Raw genomic sequence first — 17,348 nt, 5'->3', positions numbered from 1 at the left:
ACTAGGAGTCTACGTACCAAATTTCAACTTTCTAGGACATACCGTTCTTGAGTTATGCTACATACATACGCACATACACACATAAGCACATACACACGTACATAAAGACGTCACGAGAAAACTCGTTGTGATTAACTCGGGAATCGTCAAAATGGATATTTCGGGTATCTATACGTTCTTAGGCATATATCCACGTGTGGTCGGGTCGAAAAAAAAAAACTCAACATTCATTCGGGGTGAGCAAAATGGAAATTAAGGTCGATTTTTGAGGGAAAATTTATCCCGAATATAATACTTCCTTTTGTGTAAAAGAAAGTAAAAAATAGTTATAACATTAAATTTTGTTTACGCGAAATTGTTTAAATATTTTATAAAATAACCAGCTTCAGTTACATTATCTAGCTTCAATTTCAAATTTTGGCTGTACTCTTGCATTGACCACATATGGTGGCTGGATGGGCGGGGGGGGGGAGGAAAGCTCGCAAAACAATGTTTAAAAAAGGGCGCACACCCTGGTAGGTTGAGAACCGGTTCTCTGGTAGGTTCGGTCGGTTCTGAAAATATTTTCTGTCATGGCTTATTGAATCATGCATCATTTCTTTATAAATTCCAAGAAAATTCTATGAAACTCATGAATCTTATTTACCAATTTAAATTACGAGGTACCAACTAAAATTACAGATCAAATAAAGAGGAGAATACTCGAGCAATCTGCGCATCAAAGAACTACAGAAATCAGAGGTCTGTCTCTCTTATAAATATATTCAATGAAGCACATTTATTAGCGAAAAAGTTACTAATGACCATGCATTTTAAATTAAACGCTATTGTTTAAGCCTGATGGAAGTAAAATTTTGACTTCTATTGACTAAAATATTTATGACTTTTGTTTTCTTCATTTTATTTTTTAACTCGTTTTGTTACTTTTCTACAAAAGAGTTGCGTTTATAGGGATATTTTAGCAATTTCCGCTTTCTTAATTTATTGAAGCATTGATTAACTTTTACTGGGTCGGTCTTTTTACCACATGAATCATAAAATATTTACAAGTTTCCGGAGGAATTTTAGAAAAATTTCGCAACGGAAATAATTAAATATATCTAAAAAAAATGCTTTTGCTAGGCAATTACTGACTTCGAACTTTGCAATCAATAAATTATGTTTGAAGCTAAATTAAGCAAAATAATTAAAATAAAAATTTTTAAATTGTGGACAGAATACTATTTAATCAATTAATTTAACTACACGGACGTGTGTAAAAAACACTGACATTAAAAGGGTTTAATTGTACTGAATTAAAAAAAAATTAGATAATAGTTCTTCAAAGAGCATTTAATTTATGCGTTGTATTAAAGACAAATATGCTTAACATACCAATATATCGTTAAAAATAAAACAACTTGCATAAATACTAAATTGAAACCAGTGGTAACGATAATTGTTTTGTTAGCGCAACTTAATATACAACTAAGTTCAAATAAAATTTAGTTATTTTGCAGTGAAATATAAGCTGACTATTAGTTGTAACAAAATGATGACAAAAGTGATTGTTATTGTTTTGTTTACTCTCAGACTCAAATTTCCACGTACACTTGAACTAGTTTCATATTGGTGCAAAATATGAATAACTTTTTGACATGATAAACTGGAGTTAACTGTTACAAATTCGGACTGGTTTTTCTAAAGGTTAATTTAAATTTAACTAGTTTCCTTACTATTATTATTGTTGTTATTATTATTATTATTAAAATTGTAGTTATTATTAGTAGTAGTAGTATTGTCATCGTTTATATTGTTTATTAATGAAAAATAATGTTTCACTGATGGAACACTGTGCGATTTTCACATTTCCCACTAACATACTGTATAACTTTCAGAGACGGGAAAACTACCTTTAAATATCCATTCCGCTTTCTCTCTTTCTAGTTTAATTGTGATAAATCAGTGGTTCCCAACCTGGAGGCGATCGATCCCAAAGGGGCAATCCGGCTCCTCAAGGGGACGATAATTCGTGAGGGGCAAAAGAGGGACATGAGTATTTAAAAGATAAAATAATAAAAAAAAAGATGAAAAACCAACGAATGTCGAAGTTGAAAACTAGACAAAACCAGTTGTTCAATGTTCAATCAAGGAATCACACAAAGTAAAAAAAAATAATAATAAAGTTCAGAAAATTCCTTCTCGCACTTCGGTTGAACCTCAAGAAATTAGTTCATCATCCATCGCCAAGTTTATGAATTTCATCTTTCTTTTTTAATTTTAAGGGTCATTGTTTTTATTTCCCCCGTATTTCAAATTAATATAACTTCATAAAAATCTAGTTCTGTTTTCGAAAAACCCGTCAATGATCTTAGTTAATTGTTTCTCTTCAAATATCTATCATTTTGTTTTGCAAAAGCAAAACCTTATAAAAGGTGCATTTAGTTATTTATTTCCAGCTTGATGATCTTATTACGCGGTGCAACCATCTGCAACTCCAAGTATTTTTACGGGAAAAAACTGTCGCCGACAATTGCATGCAATATTTGCACTTAATTGCAGGTTTTATCCAATGAGAATTATCCAGACTGCATGGCGTCAGTCACCTCAGCTATGTATGCTCAGTGACGTCCGATAATACTTTTGGTAAACCTATGAGTTGGCGGAGAAAGTTGCGGGAAGTTGCTGCAACTAAAGTTGCACAGTATAATAAGACCATAAGAATGATAGAACAAAATTGCTTTATTACATACATTTTGCTTCAAATTAATATCGGGTATCTATATTTTTAATAATATCGATCAAGCGCTGACTTATGGTTTTATTAGGAAGAGGGAACAAGAAGTGTCAATCATTCTCTAGAGAGGGTGAGAGGCCAAAAGGGTTGGGAGCCACTGTGCTAAAAGACTTGGTTTGTTGATGTTTCAATCTTCAATGCTGAAGAAACTCCTTATGACTTTATAACATGCTTAATTAGAAAGAAGGCAGAATTGATAAAAGTGAAAATTTGCAAAAAAACAAAAACAAACTAATCAATGAATTTTGTCAGTGTAAAAAAAAAAATTTTTCACGGATTGTTCTTTCTTTCTTTCTTTCTTTCACACACACATATTGAGGTTTCTGCTATTCCACAAAGGAAGCTTTTACCTCTATTAATCCACAAATTTTCCAGGATTTTGTTTATCCAGGACAGCACAAAGACAACACAATAGATGGTGGTGCCATCTATGGACAGTTCGAGAAACAATTTAGAACCAGGCCAGGAGCCGAATAACTTCCTAGTCTGGCACCCCCAGAGGTATCGTTTCACTTGGAGGACATTGTGACCACGAGCATATTTAACGTCGCCCAGTCACCATTAATGACGACGGTGGGTCTTCAACCAGTGAGGATCGAACCCGAGACCCTCCGTTCCCAAGTCCAATGCCTTACCGATCAGGCTACCACGGCCCACGGATTGTTTTTTTTTTTATTTATTTATTTTTTACTTCATCGTGCTTTAACCACTTTTAATTGATTCTATTTTTATTTTGACTAAGTGATACTTTTCCATAATATTTTATCAATTAATCTAAAGCACATCTATGCAATTTCAAATACAAAGTGTTTTGTTTCAAGAATACTTTTATGATAAAATATATATTTCGTTTCTTTGTAGACGTCAAATATCAGTTTCATGTTTTCAAACCTCATTATCCGAAATCTTCAATTTAATTCTAATAATATGTAACAGATACTTAAACATTCAATTTAATAACTTTGTACTTGATATTTACAGAACTAAAGAAGCTCAAATAGTTTATGAAACCGCCCTGCAGTTCGACGATGGTAATCCAGATATTTACTACAATGTAAGAAGTCTCTCATATCTAGGTTCTATAGTTATACAAATATTTAATTTAATTTCCATATCAGCTCTTACATTCAGCTCTTACAAAGTTAGCTTACTTAGAATCCTTTTATCGATGTTTCATTTCCTATTAAATAAATAAACTTTTCATATGGAATGCGTTTTAGATTGAATTTTAGTTTGCCGAAATCAATATCTTCTTATCAATGGAATTGCAAACACTGTAATATACAAATTCCCCGTTTCTGTTCACTGTGATAAAAATTAAACTTCCCAATCGGAGTTTAAATACCATTTGATTTTGAGCTTTTTTTCATTTCAAGTATTACGAGAGATTTATAATGTTATATTTCAATTTGTACTTGAGATCAAATAACTCAGTAAGTGCATTTGAGCAAAATTATTCGTTGAAGTTAGTTTTTTTCCCTTTTAACTTTGTTTTATTGGAAATGGTTTTAAATTCGTTTTCTCAAATTGATTTGATAAGTAATAACTACAAATTCATATTTCTGGCTAAACCGTTTTGTTGTTGCATAAAGCTTTTAAATTTTTACATGAGATTACAAAAACAATTTAAATGAGATTAGAAAAATAAATTGCTCTGATCAAAGAAAGTTTTCTTTTTTTATTTCAACTTAATTTTAAGGGAAGTAGTTTTAAATCCAGTCTTTCCAATTGATTTAATAAGTTAAAACCAGTTAATTATATTTTTGAATGGCTAAAAATTTTATTTTGTTCTATGCTTTTAAATTGTTACATGAGATTGCAAAAAAAAAAGAAAGAAGGAAAACAAATAGTAAAATGTGTATTAAAATGCAAATACATAAGGTTAAAAAAAAAAAGAAATATTTCCTTAAATAAATCTTTTTTTTTTTTTTAGATTTTCCAAAATATCAGTTGTCATTTTATTATTCAATTTCATTTATTTCCCTACAAAATACTTGACTTATTTTTCTCAACCAATACAATAAATAAGTACATTGCGCACTAAAAACTCTAAGGAAGAGACCTAGTTAGTCTCTTTATTAGGGAAAATCAAAATAAATGAAGCAAAGGAAAAAAATTGGGTCTTTTAAGAAAGCAAATTTTAATAAAAATTACTCATGAGATCAAAATTAAGTTTACTTTGAATGATTGTATAGCACTAAAATATAAAACAAATCATTTACCTGTTGATGCAAATTTTTAACTAGTCTTAATTTGCAATTATCTTTACTATTGGCTTGGAACTGAAAACAAATGCTTATTTCTCATGCATTGTTGTAAAACTGCAGATAGGGAAATGATGTGAAATTTTTTCCAGACTATATCATTAAAACACTGCAGCATTTCAATTTTGATTTTTCTCTGAAAAATATAAATTAATCATTGCAACAAAGAAGATAAATTGGCAGATTGCGCACTTTTACATCTAAAGCGGATTATTGCGATGAAAGAATTGACGAAAAAGATATTTTCTCTTGTTATTGAATTAAAAATAATAAATTCGGTCTAATTAAAATGAATAATAACTTTGAAAATGCCTAGTCTTACAAATTGCAGAAAGATAAGTTTTTCTTCTTATTTATTAACTTAGTTTGAATCCAAAAACCATGGTTTATAACTTTAGATAACGATTTAGACCAGAGACTGCTTGAATTTAAAAAGAAATTTCGTCCCTGAGAGGATATTTCGCATTTTAAATTCTTAAGTAGAATAGAGAAATTATTTTAAGAACTAAAAATGATTTTACTCAGATCCTGTCCGTAGATGATATCGCACTTTTTCGTAATATTTTTGACCCCCCCCCCTTGTTACATATCCCGTTATTTTTCATGAACATCATCTTATAAAAAAAAGTGTGTCACACATCTTGTTATCCCTCCCTCCCTTTTGTTGAACTGTCACAATTTCATGGAACACCCTTCCCCCTTATAGCTTGACATCACTTCTGGACATCACTCATTTTTAATGGCAATTAATAACATCATTTCTGTTGTATAAAGACTACAGAAGTAAAAAGCGTTTTATATTAAATGGGACAAAAATAATGGCAGAGTACGAAGTCTTCAACTGATTTATTTAGCCAAAAGTAATTAATTTTGAAGCTACATTGCTACAAATTTATATAGCGACAGCAGAAACCTTTCTGCTACGAAATCGCACATAGAGACGCCATTAATCAAAATAGCGCCATCCACGCTGTGCTCCGTTTTGGTAAACGCTAGAATAACTTTGTTAACTTGTTCAATGGCATTTTCGCACGAATTTCTTTAAAGAACCACGGCATCGTCGCAACATCGAACGGTGGTTGAAGCAGTTTCTGATCGACAGGCTATCTCATGTCCAGATTGAGTCTGTTGAGTCAAACAAATAGGCCATTGCTATATCGACCACCGGGATCTCCAAAAACAAACCACCCTCGTCATGGAGTTTAGTAGACACAAAGTGCTTGTGGCTCCATTTATAATGGTGACTTTGAGTTCGAGAAAAATGAAGGAAACATCTCGAAGACATAAAATACACCGCAAGCTCAGTCATTCCATCCGACGACTGCAGTTTCGTGTTTATTAGCACTCATCAGCCCGAAATAGGAAGTGACTGAGCTGGAGGTGGAAAACCTCTTAAGGGAGCCAAAAGAGCCATACAAACTGGTAGCTAATATAAAATTAGCACTGATCAGAAGAGTGACCAAAGCAATGGTTCGATTCAACTCGAAGATTGCAGGCAAGGCATGGTATTTTCAGTAAGTTACCGCCCTATAGCCAGGGATAAGGCAGAAATACATAAAATGCTCCGCCAGCACAGTCATTACATCCGAGGACTGCAGTTTCGTGCTTATTAGCACTCATCAGCCCGAAATAGGCGGCAGTGTATTTTATGTATTTCTGCCTTATCCCTGGCTATAGGGCGGTAACTTGCTGAAACTACCATGCCTTGCCTGCAATCTTCGAGTTGAACCGAACCATTGCTTCGGTCACTCGTCTGGTCAGCGCTAATTTTATATTAGTTACCAGTTTGTATCTTGGCTCTCTTGGCTCCATTAAGAGGTTTTCCACCTCCAGCTCAGTTACTTCCTATTTTGGACTGACGAGTGCTAATAAGCACGAAACTGCAGTCCTCGGATGGAATGACTGAGTTGGCGGTGTATTTTATGTATTCCTGCCTTAGCCCTGGCTATAGGGCGGTAACTTACTGAAAACATCCCGAAGGAATGAAAAACTATGGCCTCCCACACACAAGGCGGTTAGTTGAATAAACTTTTCGAAAACGTTTCTTGTCCATTGCTCGCCTGGCGTTTTTCATTGTATTCACGTGAAGCAAATTAGTTAAATCAACTTTTCTTCTTGTAAGCCGAATGTATTCGAGCAGTTGCAAGAAAAAGCCGTTAAAATTAAGCCGGGTTAACTCAATTAGTTTACTTGTGTTTAGAGCGGATACTAGGAAATGTCCTGATAAGTTGAATCAACTAAAAAATTGATTACACATATCGGGATAAGAATGGTAGCGGCACATGTGGCTGAATTGACTGCCGTGTGAAGTTTGCCGGGTTGATTCCTTCAATTTTTTACCTCGCTACTGATAACCTTTGGTTAGAAAGTTAATTCAACTAAGTTTCTTCGTGTGTTGAAGGGCTAAAGTGCACGAACAATGTATCATCTATATATGGCGAGTGTAGTAAGAAATGAGAAATTGTATAGATATTTGTCATGTCATCGGATGGTCGCACGTAGAACATCAATAATCATCTTTGATAACTGCAGTTTCACTAACTTTAGAAAATGACAACATCGTTCACAGTAGGTTTTCTTTTTGTCCCGTTCAATATGAAACACGATGTAGTCTTAATTTTTATTTCCTTTAAGGTATTTCCTGCTTTAAAAATATTTAATCTATTTAGCTAGGTGTTGTTTTTCTCGAGCAAAGAAATGCTGAGAGGGCACTGTTTTACTTCGACAAAGCTCTGAAGATTAATCCTGAACATGAAGTAAGATTGTACAAAGATATTTCAATAACTTAACGCAACAAATGTAGTTAAAAGTTTCGATAAAGGAGCCTCCGAAATGCTTCTCTTTACACTTGTCAGTCTATCGACGTATCATTTATGAGCAACGTATCATTAATAAAAAAAACAACACCAAATTTAAAATCAACATAAACACACAATCCCTTTTGATTGACTTATTTTGTTGTTAATGCTTTTAACAGTAATGAATGAAGGATTGTGTTATTTAATGGTACGTAGTTTGGAGCTCCGTTTTAGCAATATCAACTTGAAGAGTTGTTAATTTTTATATATCTTAGTTTCAATGTTTGCATGCATGAGTGCTATGAACTTGAAATAAAATATCAGTAATAATAAAAAAAGATATTTAAATAACTTAACGCAACAAATGTAGTTAAAAGTTTCGATAAAGAAGCCTCCAAAGTGCTTCTCTTTACACTTGTCAGTCTATCAACGTATCATTTATGAGCAACGTATCATTAATAAAAAAACAACACCAAATTTAAAATCAGCATAAGCACACAATCCCTTCTGATTGACTTATTTTGTTGTTAATGCTTTAAACAGTAATGAATGAAGGATTGTGGTATTTAATGGTACGTAGTTTGAAGCTCCGTTTCAACTTAAAGAGCAGTTAATTTATAAATAACTTAGTTTCAAAGTTTGCATGCATGAGTGCTATGAACTTGAAATAAAATATCAGTAACAATAAAAGATTTCGAATCTTTACCGAAAGGGGAGTTTCTTCTGGAGAGGTTAGACGGTTGTGGCCAGCTGCTAAGTGAGAGGGAAAATGATCTTGTTTCCCTCCCAAAAACTGTAATTGACTGCGAGTACAAAGTGGTTTAAGTCATAAAGCGCGTCTCAGTGAATATAAATCGCAGACATATTTTTTTTGTATTCCAACTGCTTTTCATGCTTGTGATACGTGGGTGATTCTCCAAAAACTTAACATTTTCCAATGACATTTTAATTATAGCGCAGCAGATTAAAAATTTCTTTTTTTATCTATAAACATTGAATTCATTCCTAGGACAGGATAATGACATGAAAACCTGGGGACAAAGTTTAAAACGATGTACCTTGATGATTTAAATAATTTAATTTATTTAAAGAAAGCTATTTTACACCATTAAGTATGCTTACTTTTGTACTACAAATTAAATTTGTGGAATGCTGATATAAACTTTTTAAATAATTTAAGTCCATTTTAAAAACGGATGGGGACACGCCAAAAGTGTGACTTTCTAGTTACTTAAAACTTTTTGTAGAAAAAACTAAATGAGTTATTGTCTTAATAAGAGTAGAATAACATCAGATATGTTATTTTTAACTATTAAAAACATGAAAACACTTTCTGAGTTAAACAATTTTTGTGTTAGGATACTGGGACATATTGTTAGGATCTTGGAGAATCACTCATATGTGTGTGTGCGTATTGTTGTGTGACAGTCTCATCTTTTTTTTTTTTCATTTTATTTATTTATTTATTTATTATTTTTATTTATTTATTTATTTATTTATTATTTGTATTTATTCATTTTGTTCATTTTGATTAACAGAGCGAAAGCTATTCTAATGCAGAAAAAACTATTCAGCTTTTTGAGCTCTGAATTTTGATAAATTTTGATTACGTTTCAAGATGAGCATTATTTGTATATTTTTTTCAGCAAGCTCTTTTGAATTCAGCCATTTTAATACAAGAAAGTGGAACACCAGAAATGAGAAAAGTAGCATACGAAAGGTATGTAAGAATATATTAGTTTTACTTATTGAAAAAAAAAATTGAAATTTTTATTTATTTAATCATTTTTATTTTTTGTTTATATATTTTGTGAAGTATATTTGAAAGTAGCAAAAATCGTGTTTAAACTCCTGTTTCCAAAAGTCCATTGTAGCAGCATTTGGACTATAATTGTTGTTGAATGAGTTATTTTGTTTCCATACCCATCCGTGTAGTAAAATGACGAAATATTCATGATTGAAATAATAATGGAAACTATAATTTATATTTTCAATGATAATTCATTTTCATAGACTTAATACTTAATTTCTGAATTAAAACATTAAGTTAGATGAAAAACAGATGTATGCTGTGACTCTATAGATCATATCATCAAAATGTCAAATTTGCTGTTAACTAAAGCAAATATTTACATCTTCCAAAAGCCTGTAACATTTGAAAGGGTGAAAGAAAAAAATAAGCAGTTGAAATACAATATTGAAGAAAACAGTATTGAAGTGTAATAATGGTGAGAAATACTGATAAAACTCTAATACGCGTGACAACATACGTTTTTATTTATTTATTTTTTTAAATTATGCACTGCTTAAATTTTACAGTAGATAATAAACTAAACTAAGGTTTAATTTTTTTCTTTTCTTTTTTTTCCCTTATTTATTTTTTTTTTCTTATTTTTGTTATTGGTTTTGTAATACAGCAAAATAAACTTTGCATAATTTTCTATGCGGGATGACACTGAACGTTTAGAGTTTAAAGGAAATAAATTAAAAAAGTATTACACTATTATTTCGAAACACTTCTACAGAAAAATAAATAGATTAAGTATTACAGATGAAATATTTTTCACGAAACAGTCATCAACTACGGTAGGAACAATGCTGCAGGACGATCAAATCAACCGTAGTGCTGCTTAGCGAAAATAATCTTAGATTCCTCTAGGTTTTTGTAATGAGATACATCAATTTCATGTATTTATATCCTCTCGTTACGGGAATTTTGACAGGGAGTTCGAATCATTTGTCAAGTGCTAAGTAATATGAAATTTAAATCACACTGAGAACATGCGGGATCTTCTGTTACCGTGTAATTTGATGTTTTCACTTCTCCATATAATGCGTTTAAACTGCTAGTAAATGCTTTGAGAAAACTTAATATCCTAAGAAGTGATAAAATAATTGCGAGTTTTTCTTCTTTCCTCGAACAAAAAGTGTTTGGTTTTATGCATCTGCGCAAAATATTTCTCGACGGCACGTTAGTTTTTAATGCTTTTCAAACGAATGATTTGTTACCAACAATGGTTTTGCTTTAAGGGGTCTAAGGACCCTTAACTTTCAAAATTCTCGATTTTCTGGAAAAAATATATGTTATGCATAATTTAATTCTGAACAATTTGATACCTTATTTATTACCACACGCAAAAAAACTTTTAAAGTTATCGTGAAAATGCATAAACTTTTCCCATGGAGATTTATGTTTACAGCAGCTGTTTAAGCCTCTTTTTCTCAGATGCCGGTTTCTCATTTTGCGTGCATGATATTTCAGAAATTTTTTTATGTATTTCCGTAAAACTTTTTATGCATGTTTGTCTGATTTATTTTTATGATGTGAACCTAAATTTTAACTAAAACTGAAAGTTATTTCTCAAAAAGTTTTTTTTCATCCAAAATATTGGAAAATTTTGATTTTAACTTATAAAATTTCAAAAAAAAAAAAAAAAAAATTAAATAAACCAAAAAAATTAAATAAATTTAGATTCAGATCATAAAAATAAACCAGACAAACATGCACAAAAAGTTTTACGGAAATGTGTAAAAAACTTTCTGAAACATCATGTACGCAAAACGAGAAACCTGAGAAAACGCAATTTGAGAAAAAGAGGCTTAAACACTGCCGTTAACATAAATCTCTATGGGGAAAGTTTATGCATTTTTTATATAACCTGAAAAGTTTTTTGGGTATGGTGATCAATAAGGTATGAAATTGTTCAAAATTAAATTAGGCATAACATATATTTTTTCCAGAAAGTCGAACATTTTAAAGGTTAAGGGTCCTTAGACCCCTTAAAAAAGTAAGAAATATTATTCTTCTTGATTAACAGCCACTCCACTTCTCATAGGTTCCAAAATAAAAATTATTTTCAAATAAACTTGTTCTACTTTGCTGTTTTCCCCCCAACAATGAGATAAATTAATACACAATACACCCAAACCTGTTTTCATGTTGTAGATAGGGACCGCATAAAAAAGCTGTTCGAAACTTCACGAGTAGCCGTAAAATGTTGTTTTCGCAACACAGTTAAAAAATACTTTTTTATTTATGCGGTGGATAGCGACCGCATAAAAAAAGTATCACGTAGAAAATAACCCAAATCTTTAAAGAAATCAAAATATACTAAGTGATGATAATTTTTGCCGAGTAATGGGACTAAATTTCTCGAATAAGGAAATTTTTGGGAGGTCACAGTGACTTCCCAGCAGGGTGTATGTGAGTACTTGAAGATACTAACTCGCACTCGTTTTAAAGATAATTTCGTCGATTGAATCCCAATCTGAATGAAATTTTAATGTACCGCACAAAAAGAAAAATTCGCGCAAAAAAAAAAAAAAAAAAAAATCGCATGAAAAAGACTGCATAAAAACAGGTTTAGGTGTACTATGGATATCATTCTTTTTTTATATTCGAAGAACACTCGTCAATATTTCTCAACTAATATTTTTTGTTGAAAAAACCATCATTAATAATAAAGCATTAATCAATACATAAACTGTTCGCAATTAGCAAGTGTCGTCAGCAGTTATTTTGTAATAGCACTAGCTTCTTATACACCCCTTCATAATTATAAAAAAAGGAGAGTATTATTTAATGTAGTTCATCATTGGTTCTTTTTCCATTTTCTGTAAAATTCTAATAACGTTCAACTAACTGTATTTTAGTATAGTTATTCTTTTAAATTCCTTCCTCTTTAGTGGGTGCATTTGAGTTTTAACGAATCATATGCATCCAACTTCGAGTTTTAGAAATAATATTGCCGAAAACATTTGTTTTATAGCTCGTTTTAACGATTCCCAAGTTTCACAAAAAATAATCCCAAGAAATTCCTAGTCTGTTTGTCAGCAGACATTGATATAACCTTTGAAATTATAATATTATCAAATAAAAAGGTTAGTGCTGCAGTATAAAATGAAAATTTCAATGATTTACAATTCATCAAGATTTGACTAGGTCTGGTATTAATGCATTTACGAAGTTTGTGTCTGAAAAGCTAATTATAACCTGCCGGAAAGCCGAAAACTAAAACACTAGAACCTGATTTGCTCATTATCAGTTGTTAAAAAAAACTTGCTTCTAGAAATGTTTGCCCATAGTATGATGTCAGTATTAATACTTTGCACTTTCCCGACATTTTATCTTCGTTTGAATAAATCATGAAAATCATGAACTTAAGCAAATCTAAAGTTTTTGAGGGGTTTTTTCTTAGGTACACGACAAGCTAATTAATTTGGTAATGATAAGATCATTACCTAGCAGATTTAAGTTTGGCTAAATAGTTGTTACACAGGCTCGACGAGTTTTGTTATACTGAAAAAAGGTATATTAAAAGTAGGTGCCCATATTTACCTCAACACAGGATGCCATTAGTTGCCCCAAACCGACCGAAGAAAGATGTTCACTATCGCATGTCACCTGAAGAAATTCGAGGGTAAGTTCGCATTGCTGAAATAGCTAAAAATCTCCCCTTTCTGGTTATCAAATGAAATTATTTTGAAATTATCATAAGAAATGAAAATAAAACATTTAAAGACAGCTGTTAGAAGGGTGTATTTCAAAAAAAAAAAAAAACCCTAATTCCCATATCAGCTCACGCTGGATTCACTCTGCTTGAAAGAATGGTTCCTATTACTCTTTGCCATCTTGTACCAAGAAGTAGCACCGTCTACGGTTCTGGTCGTAGTCTTCAGCACATTCCTAGATACTTGGAGATTGGTGCCCATATTTACAGCAGCACCCATCTTTGCACAGTTTTCATTAACATTATAGCAACTGAAAAATAATAATAGTGTTAGTCAAAAGTACATTTATTAAGTCAATAAAATAGTGACGAAGTTCAATTTGCACACAATAGAAATTGTTTATAAAATAATAATCGTTTTCGATGATGGTATATTTTTGGGGGGAATAAAATTGCAATTCCCTCGAGGAATGATTCAAAAATCATTCGTTTATTTATCTGGTTCAAAGCCTAAATAACTTCCGTTTGAATATAATGCTTAAGCAAAGTAATTAATTTGCTTGACTCATTATTTTTCTTAGTTTTATCTCAAACTTTTAACGTAAAAATTAAATTGCATAGCTGATGTTTTATAGCTGCTGTTTGGTCATTTTCTCAAGTTAGCTTTATGTGTTTTCTTATTTATGATACACTCGATTTTTAATTTTACGCACACTTTTTATTTTCAACTAGCGGTACCCGCACGGCTTTGCCCGTAGTAGAAAATGAAAAAGTCATTTGGTTCGCCTGTATATTTATCGACGTTGTGATAATTTTCTCGGTAAAATGTTCTTAAAATTGGAATAGAAAAAGAACAAAATCGAATTTTCGAAAAATCGCTTCGAGGTGCACACCCTCATGCTACAAACTAGTTTTGTGCCAAATTTCATGAAAATCGGCAGAACGGTCAAGACTATGCGCGTCACAGATATCCTGACTGACAGAAATCCAGACAGAAAGATTTTCAGCTTTATTATTAGTAAAGATAAAGATGATTTATAAATACTGCCGAGTTCCATTAATGGAATAACCAATTTGCCACACAATATTATTCTAATAAGCGGATATTCTATTATCCGGGACACGCAAAAGCACATTACAACGGTTTGGTACTTTCATAATTTATCACATTAAGCGTGATATTTTTCTGACCAATATTCCAATTAGCAAGCTCTACTGTATTAGCATAATCAGAATCGTTCTCCTAGAAAATTTCAAAACAAACAAAATACACCACAAACGGCAACCAAATAAAAATTTTAAAACCAACCAAAGATGCGGATGACTCGAAAAATATCATCAAAATAAAGTGGAAACATTCTATCCGTAAAAAAATACTTACTTTTATATGAGGAATAAATATATTCAACTTTTCTTTGGATTTCTTCCGTTGGCATAACCAGATATCTTCTCCTCCCCGAGAGAATTGAATTCTTGAAAAGAGCCGCACCCACCTGTCGAACGTCGTTAGATTCGCCGAAGAAACGACAAATCCAAGTGCTCCTCTGAGAGGGTAACTGAGTTGGAATCAATTCAGAGAGAATCTTCTTTTCCGTTTATTCGTTTTGCTTCGTTCCTGAACGGGATTATTCCGGTGAAAGCGGATTTTCTTCTGGTGTAGATTTTTCGTGCAGCTTTTGTCAGAATAATATGCAGCGTTCGTGGAAGTAATGTATGCGCGTAACAAGCTGTCTGTGCATATAAATATAGGCAATGACATGTCAATGTCATTTTTGCGAAATGCAGGATCATATTTCGTCCTACTGCAGATAATATTGTGGGATAAATATTTATTCTTCCAGTAAAAATTAATTAATAGGGAATGTAGATCGAGAAAGTTATACTCATTCGGGAAATTAAATTTGAAGCTGATATTGCGCTTAATAAGAATGTGTGAATTCTTTTGTACGCACTATTTTTGTATTTCTTTACTCGTCGATAGGTTTTTAAAATATGTTGCAGCAAAACAAAAAAAAAAAAAAAAAAAAATGTCTCAAAGTTTTATATTGAACAAAACATGAAAGTATTTTTAAAAACTAAAAAAATATATCAAAAAAGCGCTAAGCTTTGATATCTTTCGTTTATTTTTTTCTTCTTTCTTCATTTATATAAAACTCTAGAAAATTGCCCGTCAAGATATGACGGGTGAAAATTACTTCTACATTTGAACGAAGCAATTGCCCGCTTGGTGATATTTTATTGGATGAAATTGTAACCCTAACTCCAGTGGATGAACCCTAAACTCCAGTAGATAGCTTTCATTGTTGACCATTCTTTCGTTTCTTCATTATTCTGAAACGACAGTCTTGCAGTAAGACTGTTAAGTTACCGGATCGAGTTCAGCCTTGTCAAAATAAAGCATTTCCCTTCATGTCAAACATTACCAAAACATATTATCAAATTATCATGTCGTGGCACGAGTTTCATTTTTGGTGACGTCAGGAGCGTTATTTGATCAGTGAATTCGCTATTATATATATGAGGATATGCGAATAGTGAAAATCATCTGAAACATTTTCATAGTACTCCTGAGTGATGATACTCAATTTGAAAAATAAATAAATAAATGACAAGTAGTAAAATAAACGTATCTCGAGAAAGAGAAAGATTACAGCAATAAAATTTTGAATATAGTTGAAAATTTAAATTTAATTGATGGACTGCATTGAAATGCAAAATCAGTTCCTCGGTAATATATTTGAAACAGTACACATGGCTCTGTAACGCGATAGATACACAGTGCGTTACAAAATACTAAATTCACATTCGTATTTGAAATTCATAGCTCTTAATTGATTTTTCTTTTTAATTGTGCTGGGCCATTTCACGAAAAGTCAACCCTTTGCCCCGCTTCAATATATTTCATTAAAAAGTAATAATTTTAAAGGACAATGCCGAAATTTTTTGCTTTAGAAATCACACATAAGTTTGTAATTTGTTAAGCAGAAAACGTTTGTTCATTAATATTTTAAAGTATTATTTTTAATGAAATGAGGCTTTACGTGCGGAAAAAATGAGATTTCCCTGGAGTAGCCTTACTACGTTCGATGCATTACCCTCTTGCAGTCCTAATGCTATATGGATGTCCCAGTTGCCAAATTGATTAATTAAACTTTTTAAAAAATCCTCATTTCTGCTTTAATAGCGCTTAATCAATGCTTAGCATGTGAATTTATGTTAAACTTTTGGTTCAGTACATTTCTGATCTTGCGATGGCAAAAAATGTAACACGAGGGCCCATTCACTCCTATGGATAACACTATCTTCTTCATCACTTTTCACGACTTTTTTTTATGGAGTTAATCGATTTGGCAAGTGAAGCATCCATATATAGACAAAAGCGGATATCGTCTGCTGTTTTTTTAACCATAAGCTCAATTCTTTTGCATTGAAAAAGGCATGCTTTGTAACGCCAAAACACGTGTCTGCAGTAATCTGCAATTGTACTTTTTGACGTTGTTTCTTCTTATTTTACGTTCATATGGCTCAATGCGGAATAGGATTTTAGTCACAATGCACTAATAAATGAAAAATCACCATTTTTGGACTAATGTTAGTCTGACTCTGAAGTACAGACTTTTCAATAAATTTGCCAGACGTGCATAAAGACAACATGAATAAAATTACTGTTTATAAAAATAGCTAATTATGATAATCTGTTGGCAGTCAATAATGAATCTTCGCTGAAGTTTTTTGCATTAACGAATACCTTTTACTAACAAATCATAAAGATCATTTACTATTGTCAAGAAATGCATCAAAATTTTCAATGTAAAAGTCTTTGACTGTGTCATCTATGTCGGTATCCACATTAATTTCACCCCCCCCCCGCCTCATCACTTCTAAAAGCTCTTCTTCAGTGAGATTTGAATTTTATGATTCCAATAACTTCACTTCTAAAAAGACAAAGTTCTAGAACCAATCTCTAAAATAGGTCTTCAGTGACCCAAGCTCGCTTATTAGCACGGCAAAATATTCTTCCATGCTTGTTATCAGCAATTTTAAGAATTTTTGTCTTGAA

The 17,348-nt window shown here is 31.9% G+C and overlaps 1 protein-coding gene across 1 annotated transcript in view; it reads left to right on the top strand.

The window, feature by feature from the left end:
* Positions 1 to 17,348, top strand: part of LOC129221021 (protein O-mannosyl-transferase Tmtc3-like) — a 117,987-nt gene that overhangs the window by 77,264 nt on the left and 23,375 nt on the right. The window contains exons 16-18 of the mRNA XM_054855457.1: positions 3,758 to 3,830; positions 7,710 to 7,796; positions 9,485 to 9,558. Of these exons, the coding sequence (XP_054711432.1) occupies positions 3,758 to 3,830; positions 7,710 to 7,796; positions 9,485 to 9,558 (234 nt within the window). The remainder of the gene's footprint in view (positions 1 to 3,757; positions 3,831 to 7,709; positions 7,797 to 9,484; positions 9,559 to 17,348) is intronic.

This window comes from Uloborus diversus, chromosome 4 (assembly GCF_026930045.1).
Source record: "Uloborus diversus isolate 005 chromosome 4, Udiv.v.3.1, whole genome shotgun sequence".
Taxonomy (NCBI): Eukaryota; Metazoa; Arthropoda; class Arachnida; order Araneae; family Uloboridae; genus Uloborus; species Uloborus diversus.
This window is presented reverse-complemented; position numbering and strand designations above follow the sequence as displayed.